Below are 19,832 nucleotides of genomic sequence, written 5' to 3'. Positions count from 1 at the left end.
CTCCTGATTGTTTTCTAGTATGTTATGGCTGGGATGATTTGTATTCCCCTGATGGAGTGCTTTTGATGTCTCTTGCCTCAGTGGACACAACTGTTTTCACCAAACTCGATTTCTGCATTTTTATTCAATTGTCAAATTAAATTGAAATTAGCATAGTGCATTCATAAGTAATTTTGGGGTAGGTAGGAACATACTAAGAGGCAAAACATGCAAGTATCCTAACTTACATAGCTAAAAAAATAAAATAAGAGCACACAGATGGAAAATGTTAAACAAGCTATGCCAATTGGCAAATCTTTTCTGGTTATCAGTAGAGAGAAAGAAGAGACTTCTGTGTGAGGATGCCTATGTAAGAGTAGTGGGAGATGAGGAGTGACTCATACTGATCTAGATGAAGATAGTATGTGCTAATACAACAATATGCAGAATTTTTAGGAAAGCAGACCTTTTCTAGGCTCAGCTTCTCACAGTGTCATTAATAGCCAGGATCTCTGCATCCTGTTTGGTGCCAGGACTGACCTTGCCATAGTGTCAAAGCTTGTCTTCACTTACAAGTGAAAGCTGTTTCTTTCCTCTTTCAGTGTTTAGCGACAGACTCTGTACCCATCAGTTTCATAAAACTTGAAGTAAACTTACTGGCACAGTGTTCTGTTGATAAATTTTAATGGTTTAAAAAATTAGTACGCAGTTTAGATGCAGCTGACAGAATTCTCTGCAAATTTCCTGGGTTTTTTTTGTTGTTAAGAAGAACATTTTCATTTGTAGCTGTTAGGTAACAGCCTGTTGAGGTGTAGAATTCTGAATTTAGAAAGTGTTAATGAGTCCAACTGGAAACATAATTGAAAAGCAAAAGTACAGATTATCAATAGCCTGTAGGCTTTTGTCCTGGAGTAGTCCAAACTGAGAGTGACTTATTAGAAAGTCTTTTGTCTATCCTGCTTAGAAATAGTTTTCAAGATTTTAATAATTATGTTTTGCCACCAGATTGAAAATAATAAGAAGATTATTATATATCTGTCACTGGAGTAGAAATTTTAAACAAGTTCCCAGGTATTATGATACAGCATACAGATAAGTGATACATCATGATTTCTAAGGCTTTTCTAATTTCTAAGGCAAAGTTTAACCACAATTCAAAGCAGGATGTTCAGGTGTTATAGGTGATTTATAACTTGGTAAAAGGCAGAGTAGAGATTCTTGCTAGAAATGTGTGGACTGATTGTCCAAGTTGAAAAGAACCTGCATAGTAGTGTAAACATGCATTTAAAAATTAGCAGAGTTTTATCCATCCCAACTACATAAATACATTTTAGCTCCCATTGTATACATTTCTTTATGTTTGTCAGTAAGGCTTATTTCCATCATAAGGGAACACTAATTACAATTTAATATAATTACTTATAAAGATCCATGTCCATTCTTTATCACTGCTAAGTTTACTTCAGACTCTAATGTACTGCACAGTTATGCTAGGCAAGATCTGCTTGGACAGGAAAATAGTTTGGATCTAGTCTTTGTTAGAATGTAAAGGTGACAGAAAAGATAAATGAAGTTGCAACACCAGGTGAAGTACTTATGAGCATATGAATAAAGTTAACATATACAGAATGCTAGCAAGTGTAATAAAGGCACTCATTTTTAAAAGGCAAAATCCCAATACTTCCTGTCTTACCTAAATTAATTTGGAGAATGAGAGGCTTGTGCATCAGGACAGCAAATCCTTATTTAAATGCTACTCACTTCTTACAGCCAAGTGAATTCATCCAGTCAGGAAGTAACTATTGTGCCCTTGCTGGACATACTTAAAAGCTAGTGGGCAGTTCAATATCCAATGAGTGCTTTTTATAGGCTACATTAAAAAGATTACATCAGCTTCTGTACACTAGGCTCATATATTTAATTGAATAGTTGCTGTCTGCCTCTCTCTAATCTCATACAATTTACCTGGAAGTAATTTGGTATTTACAAAAAAACCACATTACAATTCAGATGTGTGTATTGTTTTATCCCCTGAGGGATAAAAGTGATTTTTATTACATAAGATAATTGGCACATAATTTCTTTGGAAATCTATTAAATAATAGCTTTTTGTAAAAAACAACCAAGCCTCCCCCATCAGCCAAAAAAAAAAAAAAAAGGTAGTAAAGTAAACTGTGTATCTTGTGTGTTCAAGCTGACAGTAAGTAATTTTCTTCGATTTTTTTTTCCTGAAAATAAAGGTTTTCTTCCTGGAAGTAACTGTTTATTCTGCTCTGTATGCTTTCAGACTCTATGTCGAATGAATGTGGTAGCTGTTAAGCAGTCAGGTCTCAACCTAGATTTGTATCCAGAAACTGTTAATGTTTAAAGTTTCCTTGTTGCTTTTTGGAATGCAGTAAAGCCACACCAAATAAGGGCAGGAGCATTGTTATCAGCAACATTTTTTCAGCTGTGTAATTGAATAATAGCCAGGCTGTGATGCCTGTAACTTATTGCTGCACCTGGAGGAAGTGGGATTCCACCACAGATGTGTGCTATACCTTGTGCACTTATGCAGCCTAGCAGAGCTTACAGCTTCCAATGTTCTTGCCAGCTCCAAAGACAGAATGGAGGAGAGGAGAACTGTTATGCACATGAGCAGACTCCAGCCTTCTAATTCTGGCACTGAGATCCAACACCATTCTCCCAAAGTGGTAGTACTTGAGCAGAATGCACGAGCCCTAGGGCAGGTCAGTAAGTGGATTCCTTTACTGTTCACCCAATGACCCATTTTCAGCTTAGGCTACACTATGAAGTGGAAACCCAGTATTCCTCCCTTTCTTCCTCCAGAGCTCCACAGAACATAATGTTGCATTTTTTTCAAGTCATCATTTGCTGAAAGAGCTGTTCTTAACAGGGCTGCACAGATGAAACAGCACATAGCATAAAACATCTTAGTTCTTTGCACTTCAGAATTGGAACAACTGTTTAAACAAGTGAAAGTTGACTTGTGTGCACATTCATGTGTATGTGTAACATTCATATAATTACAACAGAAAGTAGTCTTGGTTATTTTGAATTGTACTTTTATGTTTGGAATCTTCACAGTGAAGTTTTTTCAAGTTTCCCTTGACCATATGAGAGAAGCAATTGAGCAGAGCCTTGTCTGAACCACTCATTCTTTCAGGTTAAATGCATTGATTGACTCAATTTATTTTGTGAAAAAGAGAAACAAGGGAAAGAACCATTCAAGACAAACTGCTGACTTTCTAACTGGCCTTAGTCCCATCTTTCTTCCTGTCTTTTCATCACACCTGTAACCTGACAAAATCTCTCTGCAGGGGAAGAAACATTCATCACAGTATGTTCATGTGAGATTTTTCTTTGCAGCTTCTTTGGCAGGCAGTTTCTCCTGCTACATATATAACCATTCTGAATGGATAAGTTGTTCTTTGGGAAACGGCACAACCCCTAAAAAACTTCATTATTTTGCATCCTTTTGCTTCCCCATCCTGGATTGTCCACCAAAAAATCTGAAGCTGTGTCTCTGTAAAGCCCAGGAGGGAGTAGCAAGGGTGAGCCTGTCTCCCTGTGTTGAGATATTTTAAATGCTTTCTTTAGAACACAAGTCAGATGGTATCACAGCTCTATAGTATAATTGTTCACTTGCTGAAATAGTGATTTCAAGTGTGAGGATAGAGCCATTTAAAGAGTTTAAGCCAAGTGATGTTTACTGTTTTCTCCATGTTTGAGCTATAAAAAATCCACTAAAAACGAATGTGGTTAGGGTGGGTTTTGTATTTATTTGTTGCATAACTCACTGAAAAACATGAGAGACTTAAGTCTAGTTAAACATTTGATAGGAAACACAGGTGTTGAGTTGTTCATGTTGCTTATCTTTCATATCAGAAACCTTTTCTCTCTCATAGAAATCTTTCTTGGCTCTAATGGCTATGATTACATTACTGTTCTGGTTTTGAGCAATGACACAATTCTGAAAAAGCTCTTTGGTTAGGCTTATTTATGTTGCATTGATTAAATGTACAGGGGTGTGTTATTCTTGCAAACAGGATTTTTTTTTTCAGAGGAAGGCACCTAGAAACTATGTCCCAGTGCACTTTGACCCTTTATGGTGACATAAAAACCTAAGCCAGCAATTGGTGCTTTGGACATTTTTGAACAGATGTGAGGAATAGATTTAGTTTGTGAGAACTGACTCGTCTGAAATAAAGTCTGCTGAGCTGCATATAATACAAGACACTACTGCTTTAGCACCTATTGCTTTGATTTATTAATCTTTTGTTCTACAGCGTTGCTTAGATATGTCAGCATAACCTGAAAGTTTTAGAAGTCATCAGGTACTAAAACAGAACAAGTGAGAGTAATGTTTCTCTCTGCCTTACGTTAGCTATTGTATTTTCATCTTTAGAGCTAAGATGTACTTGGAAGCAAACTTAAGCAAGGAGCCAGCAGCCAAAACTATTTATTTATGGACTGACCCAGCAAACTGTCAGACTACAGGCACAGTACATGGCAATGCCTTGTAGAAAAATCATATGAAACTTGTTAGGTTTGGTTTGTTTTTTCACTATATGGGGTAAAATATTATTGCTTCAAAGCATTTTTTGTGTTGAGTTTCAATGTTACACTAATTTAAATGTGAAAGAGGAAATAGCATTCCAGCTCAGTGGTCTCTACAAGTCAGGAAAGCCAGATCATATCCTCTACGAATTAAACTGCTATACTAAGGAGAGATTTATTCTGAGAGTCTTTCAGATTTGTGTATTTCTAATTAAAATCTCCAATTCAAAATTTTTATTTTCAACTGTAAATTGGTTTAGGGTTTTTCAGGCAAGTCTTTGTTAAATGCCTGCATTCACCAGCAGCTGTGATTCAAGTCTTGTTTTCCCAAGAATTCTCAGTTTCATATCTCAGTGAGTAAGGTGACAGCCACTGACAGGTAACAATCCCAGAGCTGATGAAAAAGGCTGCAGTGGAACTCATGCAGTCAGCCAGCACCTGTTTTTAAGTCTGGCCCATTAAGATCATCTCTGGGAATGATCATACATGCAGATACATGGTCGAGTAGTTTCACTCATTCTGCAGAGAGAGTTTTTGTGCAAGGATTCCAGAAAATGCTGATCTAACTATTGATATGCTCTTGAAGGCAAGACAGCATTATTCTTCTGGAGAGTCTTAGGACAGGATCACTAAAAAGGCATTTCCTGTGGATTCAAAAAACATTCCTAAAAATCAGATTTCTTGCTTTTGGGAAAGTAGCTGTTTCAAAGTGAAAGTCTGTTATTTAAAAATAAAAAAGAAGTCTTTCAAGATGGCTTTTCAAGATCCTGGTCATCATTCATGAAGTTAAATACTAAGCTCTGTGTTCTCTCCTGTAGTTTTGCTGGATATTGTTTAGCCATACTAAGCTGTCACAGAGAAAACCAAGCTGATAGTCCATTCTCATGGTTTTTCCTGTTATTTTCTGTGGCGTCTTATGTTTACTGCATGCAATAAGGACAGTGTTTTGGAAACACTTTTTTTGTACTTAAGCACTAAGAAAATGCTCTCAGTTTCAATATCAATGTAGTACTTTGAGAAACAAAGATAAGCCTAGTATACGCAATTTTCTTAAATAGAATAAAAACTAACCAAATGGTTGAACTCTTGGATGAGGGTTGCAGGAAAAATAATTGCTGTACCATTTACAGCTGACTGTATGCTTTACAAACTTTTGCCCAGTGTCTACCTTATAAGCAATATTTATGAACAACAACATAATAATAAACAAAAAAAACCACCAACAGCACAAGCAAAGTAAGTGAAAAGAGGCAGTTTTGCACCTTTGAAAACAGGCAAAGAACAAATTAACCTGAATTCAGAGGCACTGGAAGGGAGACAATCTCTTACCTGGATAGCTTTTTGACAGGAATGTACCAGCTCTGTTTTTGCACGTTGGAATGAATGGAAGTCGTCAGCCAGACATCGCTCTATTTGCATAAATGAAAATTATTAGCTAAATATTCCTTAATGTAAGAATGGGTTGTTATGGAATCTTGAGCTTGGTGTTTGGTAGCGTGTTGTCACTTGTATCACTTTGTAAAGCTGGATATATGTGTATCGCTAGGTGAGGATTTGAGTTTAAATAATGCATAAGATTATTAATTAACTAGCACTGATCCAAAAATTGTGCTGAGTTCAGGCTAGCACATCTCTGACCTTTGAAGCTGCTTCTCCTCTGAGATTTGATCTGGTTTATGCATCCTCATGTAGCATTAGCTTTTGATTTTAGATGTTCAAGGTGTATGAATAGAACTTCCGTCTTGCTTGAGATTTGTGTCCTTTGCAGGCTGGAATAAGTCCTGTTCTGCTCAGTGCATAGGATGGGAGAACTGAAGGTCAGAGTTCTTTTTCTATATGTCAGCACATTCAGATCACAATATTTTTTGCTTCTGTGTAAACCGAAGACTTCATAATGTAGGCAGATCAGAAGGACAAAGATAGACTTCTGTTGAAAGTCTACTTCATTCTTGTGAGGTGTATAAATGACCAAGTTCCCTCTCAGTTATCTTAGATCTTTGTGTAAGTGCAGACCTATCCAAGTGATAAATAAACATCCATCTCCTCCCCTTGACAAAGGTGATCGGTAATGTTTAATGGTTACTAAGCAGTGTGGATTAACAGGTTGGGCACAAGGCCATGACCCGTAGAGACTGTATTCAGCTGGCCTACAAGCTAAGGGATGAGCAAATGTGTCTATTTCTCAGCCAAGCAAGAAGACGAGCTGGCATGCAGTATCTGAGACGGGAGTTGAAAGGTCACAAAAAGACTGTGTTGTTGGCACACAAGCATGGCTAGAGAGGGCCAGGTTTCAACATTGTCTTTTATCCCTGTGCAAAAAGTTGTTTGCTGCTCTTTAAAAGTAAGAAGGAAACATAAAAATTATGTAAATGAAAAGTCAAAACTTAGGCAAGGGAGGAGTAGAAATAGAACTTCTGTGATGTTAAACTGGTCATGGATTCTTAAAACTAGCTACAACCAGGAGCTTAGTAGTAGTAGTTGTGACGTTCTAAATCCAAAATCTAAAGAAGGTAATTTCTCTCTTACCAAAACCCTGTTGCTTGCTTCTTTGCTATGGAAGATCTTGTCAACCACTCCTATTCCCTTTGCTAAAGTGCCTCCTAGAAAAAAGGGGATGCAGTAGTACACCTTATGAATTTTGCATGCTGATCACAAAGATAGTGTGTTTCTTTTGTTTTGTGCTCTACAGAATAGAAGATTTCACTGCTTCTGTTAATTTAATTGTAGCCTTGAGGTATTTCTTCATTAAAAATAAAATGACTTAAACTCAAGTTTCTCAAATTCATCATTTTGTCCATTTTACTACCTACATCTTAGAACCAAGAGTTATCATGTCTGGTGACCTCCTAAAATGTGTGTACCATCTGCTTCAGTACCTAAATAAATTTTTTCTCCTTTTCAACTCCTGTCCAATATTTGGACATTCTGTTACTTCTGGTATTTACAGTCTTGGAATTTTCAGAATAATGGGGGTTTGCCCATTTAGCATTTTTTTTGACAGAGACCCCTCTGCATTTCTCTCCAACAGCACTTTTCCGAATATCAAGCTCCTAAGAGAAAGGAGGATATTATTGTATCATTATCACTTGACCCCTTCCATATAAAGTTTGTTATAACTTTGTTTTGCCTCAAGCTAGCCTAAAAATAGCACTTTTTTAAATCTAAAAAAAAAACTTCAAATACTAATTCTGAACATTTTTTTTGGTGCAGTACAGTGCCAATGAGGCTGAAGATCTCTGGACAGGACAGTTCCACATGGGAAAAAATTGACAAAATAAAGCAATCTCTCATTCTATCTGTATAAATTTTGAAAACTATATAGTTTTGACAGAACTGAGTTTTATGATGAACAAGTTTTACTTAACCTTCCAAAATACTGACAGCAGAAGGTTCATTAATGGATTGTGGAGATGAGGGTTCATACTCCATTACAAGAAGTCATTCATCAAGGCTTCAGTCCAGCAATAATTTTGAGTGGGCTGGTCCCGCCATCCTGGTTGAATTCCACTGACACTAACACTCAGTTCTAAAAGTGCTGTCTTTCCTTGTCAGCTGCTGAGTAATGAAACAGTGGTGTCTGGCCAAAACAGCCAAAAGAGGTACTGCTGTGAAACACCTATCTCTAAGAATAGAAACGACAGTAGAAAAGAATGACAAACATTGACCATTAATTTTGAGTTTACAGATGATTTTTGTTTGTATGACTTACTATTTATCCTTATGAACAGATGCACAGTTTCAGTTGCCTAAAAAACTGTAAAGGGTTAAAAGCAGAATTGAACAAAAGTATTTATGAAATAAATGATGTAAAAACATAAAATGTATTTGACGTTGTTAACACATTTACTTGAGGATTTTCAATGATCTCAGAAAAATTCATGGCATTGCTGCGTACAATTCAAATCCGGTAACCTAACTGTTAAAAAATTAATGCTAAATTAGTCACATACAGACATTTAATCTCAGAATCATAGTTAAAAGTGTTTGTTTACTGGGTCACAGTCAATAATTTCAAATCTTCAAAAGTATGTAGTCCAAATGGAATAGGCATGTTCTTCCTTCTGTGCATGTGTAGGAAGTTCAGGAATTCAATTAATTAAAAAAAACTCTTAAGCCTAATGCCTGCATTGTTTAAAATGCTCTCAAGCCTCAATTGCTCTGTAATTTACCTTTATATCATAGCAAATAGGTGATGTGCCTAAAAAGTACACATTTGGTTGCATTTTGATAGGAAAGATGGGAGCACTGAAAGTAAGCATCCACTCCCTTCCAATCTACTATGCTCTGCATTCCACATACCTTTTCTAGCTGTGACAAGTACCTGGAGCAGCTGAAAGTGGTGTATATATGTGGAGAGTCATGTTATTGATTTTTTTGTTAAATGAAAAACTGTTGCACAGTTTCCAGGAGAAACTGAGATCAGCAAGATACAATGCAGATTTGTATATTCAAAATTGAGGAAGGCTGTCATTCAGCATGCATGCCCCTTTATATTTCCCACTACAAACACAGAATCAATGGAGTAGCACTTACCAAAGGCACAAAGTAGCTGCAGTAGTTCCACAGACGTTCTCGTATCAGCATCCAGTAGCACAGTACCTCAAGATCACAGCTTTCTATAGGAATAGATTAGAAATTTTATCATGATATAGTGCAGGCCTTTCCAATTGGGTATTGCTCTCATAATGTTTGCAGTGAGATAATATAAATAAACACTAGCACTTGAAAAATCTTTGTCCTGTAGAGTGTAACCACAGATAAAAGATAAACTTTAAATCATTACATTACAGAAGCTGGTAACCTCTGACCTCTTACTCATCTCTGCTATTCTGCTTTAATAGAGCTGGTTACACTGTGTGGAGTTCAAATAGAATTGCAGTCCAGATATAGCTTTTTACAGTCTTTTTAACTGGAGTTTTCAGCGGTTTTATATACTAACTTTAGTTAGATGAAAAAATGCTCTTAATGTGTTAAATGAGATTAGGGCAGGAGGTATGTTGAACTGTCCTTACACTTAGTGCTTAGTTGTCAATTGTCACTAATTGAGGTTTGGCCTTTGAAAAAGCATTTTTATTGAAATAAATCGTGAAGGGGGTCTAGCTGATAAATCTTACGTATAGGAAGAATTGACATATATCAGCTGACATGGAGTGTAAATTGTCTGAGCTTTCCTGCCTTCTAAGGAAAACTCCTGTTGTTTCATCTCCAAACAGCCAGGACTGTAGCACCAAGGCCTGCTTATTGATGAAGATGAATATTACTACTGATATTTGTATACCATAGAGGCAAATTTAATGTAGCAAAGATAGTCTCTCTGGAATTCTGAAGCTTGTTCACCCATTCCTTGAAATTGTATGTAATCTTAAGTGGATATTGAAAACCAATTTCTGGGTGCAAAGAAAACAGATTATTTCTTCCTGCATTGTGAAGTAAATTTTCATGTTTCATAAACACAGAATGTAATGCATCTTTATATTGAAAGAGGAGATATTTTTCATATTAGTGGAAGTTTTTCAGGATGGGGGAGGAAAAAGGGTAATACATGAACATGAAGATCATGGAACGTAAGAGCTATCCATACTGTATTTAATAATAAACCACTAGTCTAAATTGTAATACCACACCCAGGTTCAAAATATAATTATCAGATCTCAGTTTGTAGAGACTTTTAGGTTTGTATCACATATAAAACTATCTATAAATGCAACTGCCTAGCTTTACCGCCTTAATTGTAAGAATGTTTTTAATGTTAATTAAATTTAATTTAATGTTTTATATTTGAGAGTGAAGAGCAGACACTGGCATGCCATTTAAAAAGCTGCACTCTCCAGATTGTCTTCTAGTGGTTGTTTGTCAGTTCTGTAGAACTCAGAAACCACTCATCACAAAAATTCTTCACGATTAAGAACAAGATATGGAAGGCATATTTATTGTGCCTTTTTACCATCAGGAGCTATTAAACATTAGGAAGTTAGAAAATAAACTTGGTATCATTTTGCAAAAAAGTGACATATTCAAGTTAGACATAAAGTTGCACATGGGGAATCAAGGATTGGTAGAGAAATCACCTGAAACTACATCTGATATGCAAAATAGATTCAGCAGCTGTGGGACTTTTATCAGACTGTCTGTGAGTTAGAAAATAAACTTGGTATCATTTTGCAAAAAAGTGACATATTCAAGTTAGACACAAAGTTGCACATGGGGAATCAAGGACTGGTAGAGAAAGACACCTGAAACTACATCTGATATGCAAAATAGATTCATAGCTGTGGGACTTTATCAGACTGTCTGTATTTTAGATGTAAAAGAAGTACATCAGCTGAGAAATCTAGCTGCAAATCTTCACACCTTCAGTATTTACCTCCATGTTTTTCTTTTCTTAGACTATTGGTCTGTCCATTTACGTGCTCCTTAGTACACATCTTGACAAGTGGAAAAAAGTTTTGAGAATGGAAAAAGTTAAAATACCTGGTAAAAGTAGTAAATTGTGCATTATTGCAAAATTTCAGGTCCAATTACAGTATGTGCAAGCATACAGCAAGCAAAGTGCTTGTAAGAGCACACTAAGTAAAGCATTGCTGAACTTGGTTCTTGTTGCATATTTAGCAACAAGGAGGGCAGTAATTCCCTCTCAATGTTAAGATTTACACAACAGTAAATAAGCTATTTTCGGTGATATAGACGGAGTCACATACTTTTGGACTGTTTTTCCTGGTACAGCTAGCAGCAAAATAATAGGTGGAGCATAAACAGCAAATAAAGATGTGAACATAAAGAGGTGATAATAACAGAACTGTGAAACGAAAATGGTAAGTCAAATATGTACCATGGAGGTTGATTTCAGGAGGTGCAGTATTGTGTGTACTTGAATTAGAATGCTGGATGCATACAGAGAACTGTTCTGTCACTGCCTGGGAAGAAAAGTTCAGTGACAACTTTCCCAGGCAGTGCCAAAAGGAGTTATGTGCTTAAAGTAAGCTAGTTTTAGCATTTGGTCATGTTTTCTCTTCCTTGTCCATCTTTAGTCTTCATTATTGATTTAGTCTCCCTGTCACCTCATTTCAAAACTTTTGCTTATAGGTGACTTTATTTGGACTTCGATCATCAAGGGCAGCAACAAACCACAGTGAACATTTTACTTGTAGCAGAGTATTATGCAGAAGGAAATTGATCAGTTTCATACATCAAACTCAATCAGAAAGGTATCCTCTAGCAGTCAGCTCACATACAGTGACTGAACCTTTCAGTCACTTGCAAAGCCTTTAAATTTGTAGTGAAGAATCAGCTGAAAAGCATTTTCTGCTATTTCACCTTATTATTTAATATCTCCCTTTGCAAATGAATGCGAACATAGCAAACCTGAACGAGGGATTGCAGGGTCTCACGACACTGAATTGTCCATGTCTAAGTGATCTGATTGGCTATGTTCATATGTCTAGAGAGGTCAGATACTAAAATAGCATATACCTTTGCCTAAATTGCTTCTACAGCCTGTTTCCCTTTTTACATCTGGAATTTGTTTTAAAGGGAAAGAGGGGTGTGGGGGGGGGAGTAGAGACACAACAGTCTTAACAATATTTTCCGAGGCTAACTCACCTCGGCACAGGAAGCTGTTGGTGCTTTGTCTGCCTCTCTCTTCCCCTCACACACAGCACGCTCACTGCTGAAAGAAGGACTGAGACTATGCTCACAAAAGCAGGCTGAGTAAGAAATGGAAAATCATAGACCGTGATTAGCATCAGCTTGAAAACATCCATTGTTTGCTTGCAATTCTGTGCCTGTGAATTTCAGCCAGACCACAGCAAGGATTTTGTGAGTTGCTTTGCAAGGTGAAGCTCAAACACTGCTGATTTCAAAGAGCAGAGATGCTTATTAAGATGCTGTATAGATCAAAGTCAGTTCTATTTTTACATTTTTAAAAAAATAGAGAGATTCAGCTGAATGCACAGCCTCTTGGCTGGCTTGTAGAAGAGGCAGTGATTTCCAGTAAATAACAGCTGATGTATTCTCCATTTTTGAAGCGGTTTATTCCTAAGTCACAGGGATTCATACCCATCCTTCTTTTTGCGCATGTTCCACGCTGGTTGGTTGTGTGGATGGATTAACTGTGACAAGCTGTGACATCAGCAGAGGCTGGATGCTGCCTGGCTCTGTGATTTTGTAATGCATCCTCCTCTTACTGCTGGGCTGACTCATTCCTGCTGTAGGGTGACTGAATTGTGCAAAGCGTGGGCCAGCACCGACTGAAGTGGTGGGCATTGTGCTTCTCTGCAGAGGCTGTGCCTTAATTGTAAAGCAAGAAGATTTTCAAACCTCACTTACACAAATGATAGAGCTGAGAAGCAAATGCAGAAAAATATTAATGTTAATAAATAGACACAGAAGTGGTGAAATACACAGGTTATTTAGTGTGGGTGTGATAGTCTCTGGCCTTTGAAGAAGCCTCTGTTTTAGGTTTTTAGTCAGCAAGGCATGTGAAAAACACAGGCTGTGTTTTGTCTGGGGACGACCGGGGAGGAAGAATCAGTGTTCGTCAGCCTGAAAACTATCAAGTTATCATGGTTATTTTGTGAACATGAGCCAATTTACCTGTAATGATCATGGGAAGTGAGAGCAAGTGGAACAAGAAGAGGGTGGAAGCAGTTCTAGTGTGAGTACTATATTGTTAGTTTCCACTCAGTTAAGGAGGGGGAAGTGTTGTTTATTAATAATCCAGGAGTCTACTGATTTCTTAGTTGTTGATCTTGTACTTAAACCTGAAATACCAGACTGGTAGATTTTTTGGTTGACACTGGCAAGACACTGGCAAGACCTGAAGAGAATTCCTGAGAATTCAGCCTCTGGAAAGGTGAATGTTAATGTTAATGAGGGTTATTCGGCCCTTTGCATACTCTGAGGTAACATTTCAGTAGCTCACAGTTCCTTAGGATCTGCTTTTAAGGTCCAGAGGTTTCTAAAGTACTCAGCAGAACAAGAAGCTTATGTAGACAGTTGGTGGGTTTGGAGCAAACAAAGTCTTTGTAAAAACCTGACCTTTAAACTGGCTTCATTTCATTCCTCATAGCTGCAAAAGTAATTACAAAAACTAAGGAGGTGGGATCCTTTCGTGTTGTAAGAGGCACTTTGGAGGACAGCAAATTTCCATTCTGAAAAAAACTTGCTGACACTTTCTGTCCAAAGCTTTTGACCTTCATCTTGTAGATGCTCTCCTCTTAAGCTTACATGCTTCCTTGTCCATTTAACAGCATGTTCTGGCTAAAAGCAGGACAGGTACTTCTGAAGACCTTTCCTTCTGGGGCACCTTGTAGTAGAAAGAATTTGAAATGGCATAGATTACTGTTGTTTGTTCCCCCAACAGTTACTGTTGTGGGAACCTTTGGAAGTTTATTGTTTGCTTGCAGTGAACAGCTTGACTTTAGACACTAATGTCCTTTCCAGGGTAGAAGGACAGTCTTGTGTGTTCTGGAGTTTTACGATCTATAAAATGACATAATGGATTCTAGAAAGGTGGTAAGCAATTGCTTGGGACATTGTATCTATGGACACGCTTTATAGTAGTCACTTACTTCAAGAGCTGTTTTCACTTCATTTAGTCTTGAGAGGAGAAATTTAATTATCATGCATATTTACGTTCATCGAGGGCAATGGTGATAGTGTTACCATTGGTCCACATCCTGGACCTGGACACTGGACAAGAGTGCTTGCAGGAGTCCCCTTGCAAGGGTGGGCAAAGATGGTCTGGCACACAGCTAAGGATCTTTACCAGATGAATAATGGTATGTAATATGATCATTATCTCAGCAGAAGTACTAGATACTGCCATAGCAAGGTGGTCTTTTACACTGCACTGTTGCTTCTCTAAGATTGTAACACAGAAAACCTTCATTGGAGAAAGGGGTTTTTTAGGTGACTCCTTCCAAGTGTGAGGTTGGCCAACAGCCTGCTGAAAAATTTACAGGTGTGGGTTGCATCTCTCCTCTGCTACCACCTTGTACCAGTTTTCTGTCCCTGCTTCTTGACTACATTTGGAACTAGGTGAGCAATCTTTCCAAGCAGAAGCTCCCAATGAGGATGTCAGCAGGCTGTGTTGCTGTGGGAGTTAGCCAGCCACTAAGGCCAATCTGCCCAAAGAGAGGCTGTTCTCAGACACTGATGGAAGCAAGCCAGATTATGTCAGCTTTTGGTGTGTGTGGTAGCTGTGTTTACCAGAAACACAAAAGGGAGACCACACTAGCTGAATGAGAATGTCAGAGATGAGGATGAGTGCTATTCTAGTATATTGGTATTTCCCAGCCATCCTTAATCCTAGGCTCTCTTCAACGGAGTATCTGTTGATGGTTACCCTACATGGTACATTTTTATTCCTGAACGGGCTGTGACCTACTGACAGGGGTCAGCCACAAGGCTTCCTGTCCCAGGAGATTTAATTCAGTACGTCAATAAAGTCTGATAAAGTTAGCTTGACGTGTTATCAGAGATTCAGTACTTGACTGAAGATCACCTGGAATGGAAACACTCCCTGCCTGTGGTTTTTGTTCTCTCTTTTCTCTAGATAAGATATTTGGTCCAATGTCTGTGTGTGCACATGTTTTCCAGGGCATGTAACTATGTTCCTGGACAGGATCAATGCAGGGCAGAAGAGAAGCAAGAGATGCTGGGCACAGGAGGGAGGCAATAGCTGTAGGCTAAGGAGTAGTATCTGCAGCTGTGCTAGCTGGAGCAGATCTGGCTGTGATGCAAGGTGCCAGCTAAAGCTGTCTTACCTCTGCCTTCCCAAGGGATTAAGTTTGTGAATGAGAGTGGGCTGAAAGTGGCATGGTAAAGAAGCATGAGTATCTTAAAACACCCTGGCAAGCTACCTATGTGCTACCTATGCATCTGAAAAAAATTTCCCCCTATACTTGAAAAAACTTTACTTCAGTAATAAGTGGTAGTGGAAAGCAGTTAAGATGGGCACGTAGCCTTTGATTCAGCAAAGTATTGCCCAGGAAGCAAACCTTTCCTAGGAAGGGAGCAACCAGATTTTGTGACAACCAGCAGACACCCCTTTGTACTCCTCACTGCTCTTCATATTCACAGCATGATTGTTGCTCCCAAGAGGCAGCTCATGAGTCTGGAACTAAGACCATGATACAGACTGGAAAGGTTCCTCACCAGCAGGTAACAGTCTCTGGAATATAGCAGTCTCAGACCTGGTGCTTCTATGGGCATTGGTGCCAGGATGCCAGTAAATGTGCTTTAGTGTAGTTGTTTATAATGACTGAAGATGAAGAAAGTCTATCTTGCAAGCTTCCCAGAAAAATCCCAGCTGAGGAACAGTTGAAAGCCAGGCACAGACAGGACAGTGACTGCTGCTTGACATTCAAAATACCTGACAGCAAACAATGAACAACCGTAGTCTTGCAAGCCCTCAAATGAAATGATGAGTACATAACCTTCTGATTGCTTGTAAATGAAGGCAGTGGTGTCTAGGAAATGACAGAAATATTCGAAGAGGAGCAGGCAAAAAGTAGATTGTGAAATTCTGTGGGCTTGCAACCAAGAGCCCAATTATAGGTACATGATGTTCCACCAACAGTTTAGATGTAAAAAGATGTTTTGAACAGCTTTGACCATGGATTTGTCCTCTGCCATGGATTTACCTTGTCACATGGTCTGGTCTTCAGTGTCCTAAAATTGTCTTCAGAGCACTCCTGGCAAGCCCCTGGCAGTTAAGCCAATGTTGTCCATGCAGAACATTTGCAAATAGTACCAGTTTCTGTGCCTCAAGTGCAACAGTCAGTATGGCTTCCAGTCACTACATGGCAGGCAACCATGCAACCCAGATTCTAGCGGCTACTGTATGTGCTGTAAAATAATTCATCGATCTCACATCAAGAATGCAGTATAGGTAAGGATAAGATCAAAATCTGAGCAAGTGTCAATTCTGTCAGTCAAGTAATCATTTTATTAATGAGAGCATATTGTCTGATTCACTTGGTAGGAAGAAGAAATTCTTATAAAGTGACAGGTCAGCCAAAGAACATAAGATGTGCCTCTACACCTACATGCATAACAAAAGATCTCGTGTACTGTCACTCAGTCGTGGTTGGCAATGGCATCCTGTTTTAAATGTGTTACATAATTGGTGCAGTTGGAAAAATGTAAATGTCCTGAGATCTTAAGTGTACAGGCATCAAATACAAGGTTTTATTTATGGCTATATTTTATATGCTTATTTATGATTATATTTTCAAATAATACTGTGTAGACCTTAGACTGAAGCCAGGAAGACCCTAGTTCCTTTGCGTTTATCTGTATGGCATTATTAACTTTTTACAAGACAGTGTAGTTAATAATTCTTACGCACACTGACTGTAAGTGTGCATGTAAGCAAATTATTCAATAGAACACAGGGTACAACTGGAAATAGTTAATGGATCTGAGGGAGCAGAACTAGTTTTAGCAAAAAAAAAAAAAAATTGTCTTTGAACTTTGGAATAGGACTTTTTTTTAAAACCTCTGTCTAAGCAAAAAACACCCAGGTTCCAAATGGCCATTCTTAGTTCAACAGTGACTTTAAAATACTTTTAAGCATACTAAAACAAATAAATTTCTTTCTGCTATTTGCTTCTTTTACAGCTGCTCCATTTGATTTGGGCAGGAACCCTAAGCCCCTCAGTGACTGCATACATGACAGTTTCTGTCATTGTGGTGGGACATACTTTAAAAAGAAAAAACCTGCTTCAGGTCTTTGGTAAAAGAGTGTGACCATGCTGGGGCTAAGACTGTGTGCTTTGTTACATAACATGTGGAGCTGGCATAGTGGATATGGCGTATGTTACACTTACTTTGCCCGCCTTGTCTTCCTCTTCTAGATCCTGAGATCTAGATCAGAGATCTTCATATTTGTCCATATTTGATTCTTCTTTGTCCTCTTCATATGGCAGAATTCCCTTATTACTTACTTTGCCCGCCTTGTCTTCCTCTTCTAGATCCTGAGATCTAGATCAGAGATTTGTCCTCTTCATATGGCAGAATTCCGTTATGTTTTCACTAGGCAGTTCTGTCAGCCCTTCTTAATTCTCTGAGAATTTGGAACTGCTCTTACAGATTCTTCACTAAAACCTTTCTTTGACAAAGAAGCACAGAGAAAGGGCCTCCATTAAAGAGGCTCAGAAATGCTTGGAGAAGCACAGAAAGAAGCAACTTGTCACTCTGAGCACAGAACCCAGCAATGATTTAAGAGCTCTGCTGATGTCCTCCTTCTCATGTTTAATCCTGTTTGCTTGTCATGCTGTGCAAGAACTGTGATTGTCTCTCTCCCTTCCATCGTACCGGCAGCATTGCATCTGTAGTTTACTTGTATAGCTTTCCACCCAAGCAAAGGCAAAGTGCCTAGGAAAGAGCAGGCAAGACTTCAGGGGAAGTGGTCAGTGGTCAGCTGCACTGTACCAGAAAAATTAGTTGTACTGTCCCAGCATGGTTGGAGAAATCAGCCTTGAGAGGGGTTGCCAAGGCTTCATGCAGTGCCACTGTGTGACTGGGGCTGGACTTATGTCAAGGGTGCTTAAAAAGCCTTTTGCTCAGGTCATACTGAGGCCAGAATTTGGCCACCAGGCCAAGGCTGTTTCTTGGCCAAACAGCAGTAAGTCACACTACCAAAATGTTCTCAACAGAAGTTCATTGTAAATTCTTATTTGGCACTTCATACTGGCAAAAATTCTCCATCCCTTTCAGATTTCAGTTAAATCAGGCCATAAGTTCAGAAGATGTGGGAAATTGACCTGCATAGTACCTTGTATTTATTTCTACTGGATGCCAGGCAAGAAAATCCTTTCAGCATTTTAAAGCAAATCTTCTAGTGTATCACATATAAATTGCAAATGCCATTTTTCATCCCCTGGATAAAAGAATTCTTCTGTTCCCATCCATGTGCATGTCCACATTTTGGTACCTGTGTTCCTGCAAGATTCCTTGACACAAGGGAATGCATCATAGGGTGCTAAGTTTTTGAATGCATTTATTCAAAGCTGGATGGAAGATCTGCTGCCTGAGATCCTGGGAGTACAGGAGAAATATTAAGCAGATGCTTACAATGAGGTAAAAATTACAGACATTTTGTGCATAAATTCAGCATTCTTTGAAAGATACAAAGTTATTTTTCATCTGGACCTAAATCCATAAGGAGTGCTACTAAGTAATCTATATTATATACTGCAGATTAGGAGTACTTTAAGAAAGACTGCATATGAGGCAGTGTGAAAAGAGCTGGCCTAGCAGTGGGTAATCCAATGGAAACTGAAAAAACAACTTAAGCCAAAAAAGAAAATCTATGTAAATTTTACTTCAGCAGAGAGTTAAAAATCTTAATATTCTGTGAAAAAACAGAATTCATCAAGCAGACCCGTACATTAGATTGCTTCTATCGCTGCTGAAGTCGGTAAAGGGCATGGATTAGGCAAAAGACATGACTTGCTTATGGTGAACACCTGTTATTTTAGAGAAAGGAAGTTTGTGTACAATTCCAAGAACCCAAGTCTTACGCAAATTTTGAGAAGGAAGCCATCTGACTCATTATCTACTAATCTAAGTTCTATTTTTGCCATAATATTTACACTTGTAGTTTTTATTGCCTTTTTTCTTCAGAGTGGTGAATGGCAAACTTAACTACGATTTTACTGCCCTGGATAACCTTATGGATTGGCTATGGGAAAATAAGCTGATTCCAGGTAAGGGCAGCTCCCTGCTTCCACAGCTTGGTGTATCTGTTCGTTCATCTTGTACAATCATTAGAATATTCTTAGAAAGCTTTTCCAAAGCTGGTTTTGATAAAAGATTCATTATTTACCTATTTGCCTTTACATCATGTCCTAGTGTGAGCAAAAGGATATTACAGCAATTAAGACAACACAATTTTTGTTTTTCATTGCCTTTAAAGGCAGTTTCAGATGGTTGTATTTGTAAATGAGATCTCTTGATGAGAATATTGTACCCATTGACATATACCTAAAAGGGCCAGAGAAGCAGATATTCCAGGTATAACTTCCCATAAATTTATGCAAACATCCACTCTTTCAAGTTTCCTCTGAGCCCTGCATTTATGTTGACAACTTCTAGCTTTGACTACTATAGTCATTGACAAGTAACAAGTAAACAACCTCAAATCTGAAGTATTTCTGGTTGGAACATGTGAAAACAGAAAAGAAAACCCATTTAGTGATGTTTCTTCATTAACAAGTTTGTTTCAGATGATGTGATAACCCTTCATTAATAAAAATGAGATAGCATTCACAAAAAAAGGAGATCAA

The 19,832-nt window shown here is 38.2% G+C and overlaps 2 protein-coding genes across 5 annotated transcripts in view; one reads left to right on the top strand and one right to left on the bottom strand.

Annotated features, from left to right (window-relative positions):
• Positions 1–19,832, top strand: part of IDUA (alpha-L-iduronidase) — a 46,253-nt gene that overhangs the window by 13,308 nt on the left and 13,113 nt on the right. For both annotated transcript variants that reach the window (XM_039724063.1, XM_039724062.1), the window contains exon 3: positions 19,171–19,253. In XM_039724063.1, coding sequence (XP_039579997.1) covers positions 19,171–19,253 — 83 coding nt within the window. The remainder of the gene's footprint in view (positions 1–19,170; positions 19,254–19,832) is intronic.
• Positions 1–19,832, bottom strand: part of SLC26A1 (solute carrier family 26 member 1) — a 37,306-nt gene that overhangs the window by 7,207 nt on the left and 10,267 nt on the right. The window contains exons 2-4 of one of the 3 annotated variants that reach the window (XM_039724060.1): positions 12,139–12,242; positions 9,073–9,155; positions 5,869–5,948 (exon numbers count right to left, since the gene is read on the bottom strand). In XM_039724060.1, the coding sequence (XP_039579994.1) occupies positions 5,869–5,948; positions 9,073–9,123 (131 nt within the window). In that variant the 5' untranslated portion in view covers positions 9,124–9,155; positions 12,139–12,242. Of the gene's footprint in view, positions 1–5,868; positions 5,949–7,065; positions 9,041–9,072; positions 9,156–12,138; positions 12,243–19,832 lie in introns of those variants that run through there. The other 2 variants (XM_039724059.1, XM_039724061.1) reach the window with 2 other exon arrangements.

The sequence above is a fragment of the Passer montanus genome, unplaced genomic scaffold (genome assembly GCF_014805655.1).
Source record: "Passer montanus isolate IOZ18808 unplaced genomic scaffold, ASM1480565v1 scaffold52, whole genome shotgun sequence".
In the NCBI taxonomy this organism is placed as follows: Eukaryota; Metazoa; Chordata; class Aves; order Passeriformes; family Passeridae; genus Passer; species Passer montanus.
Note: the sequence above shows the minus strand (reverse complement) of the source record. Positions and strands in the feature narration are given on the sequence as shown.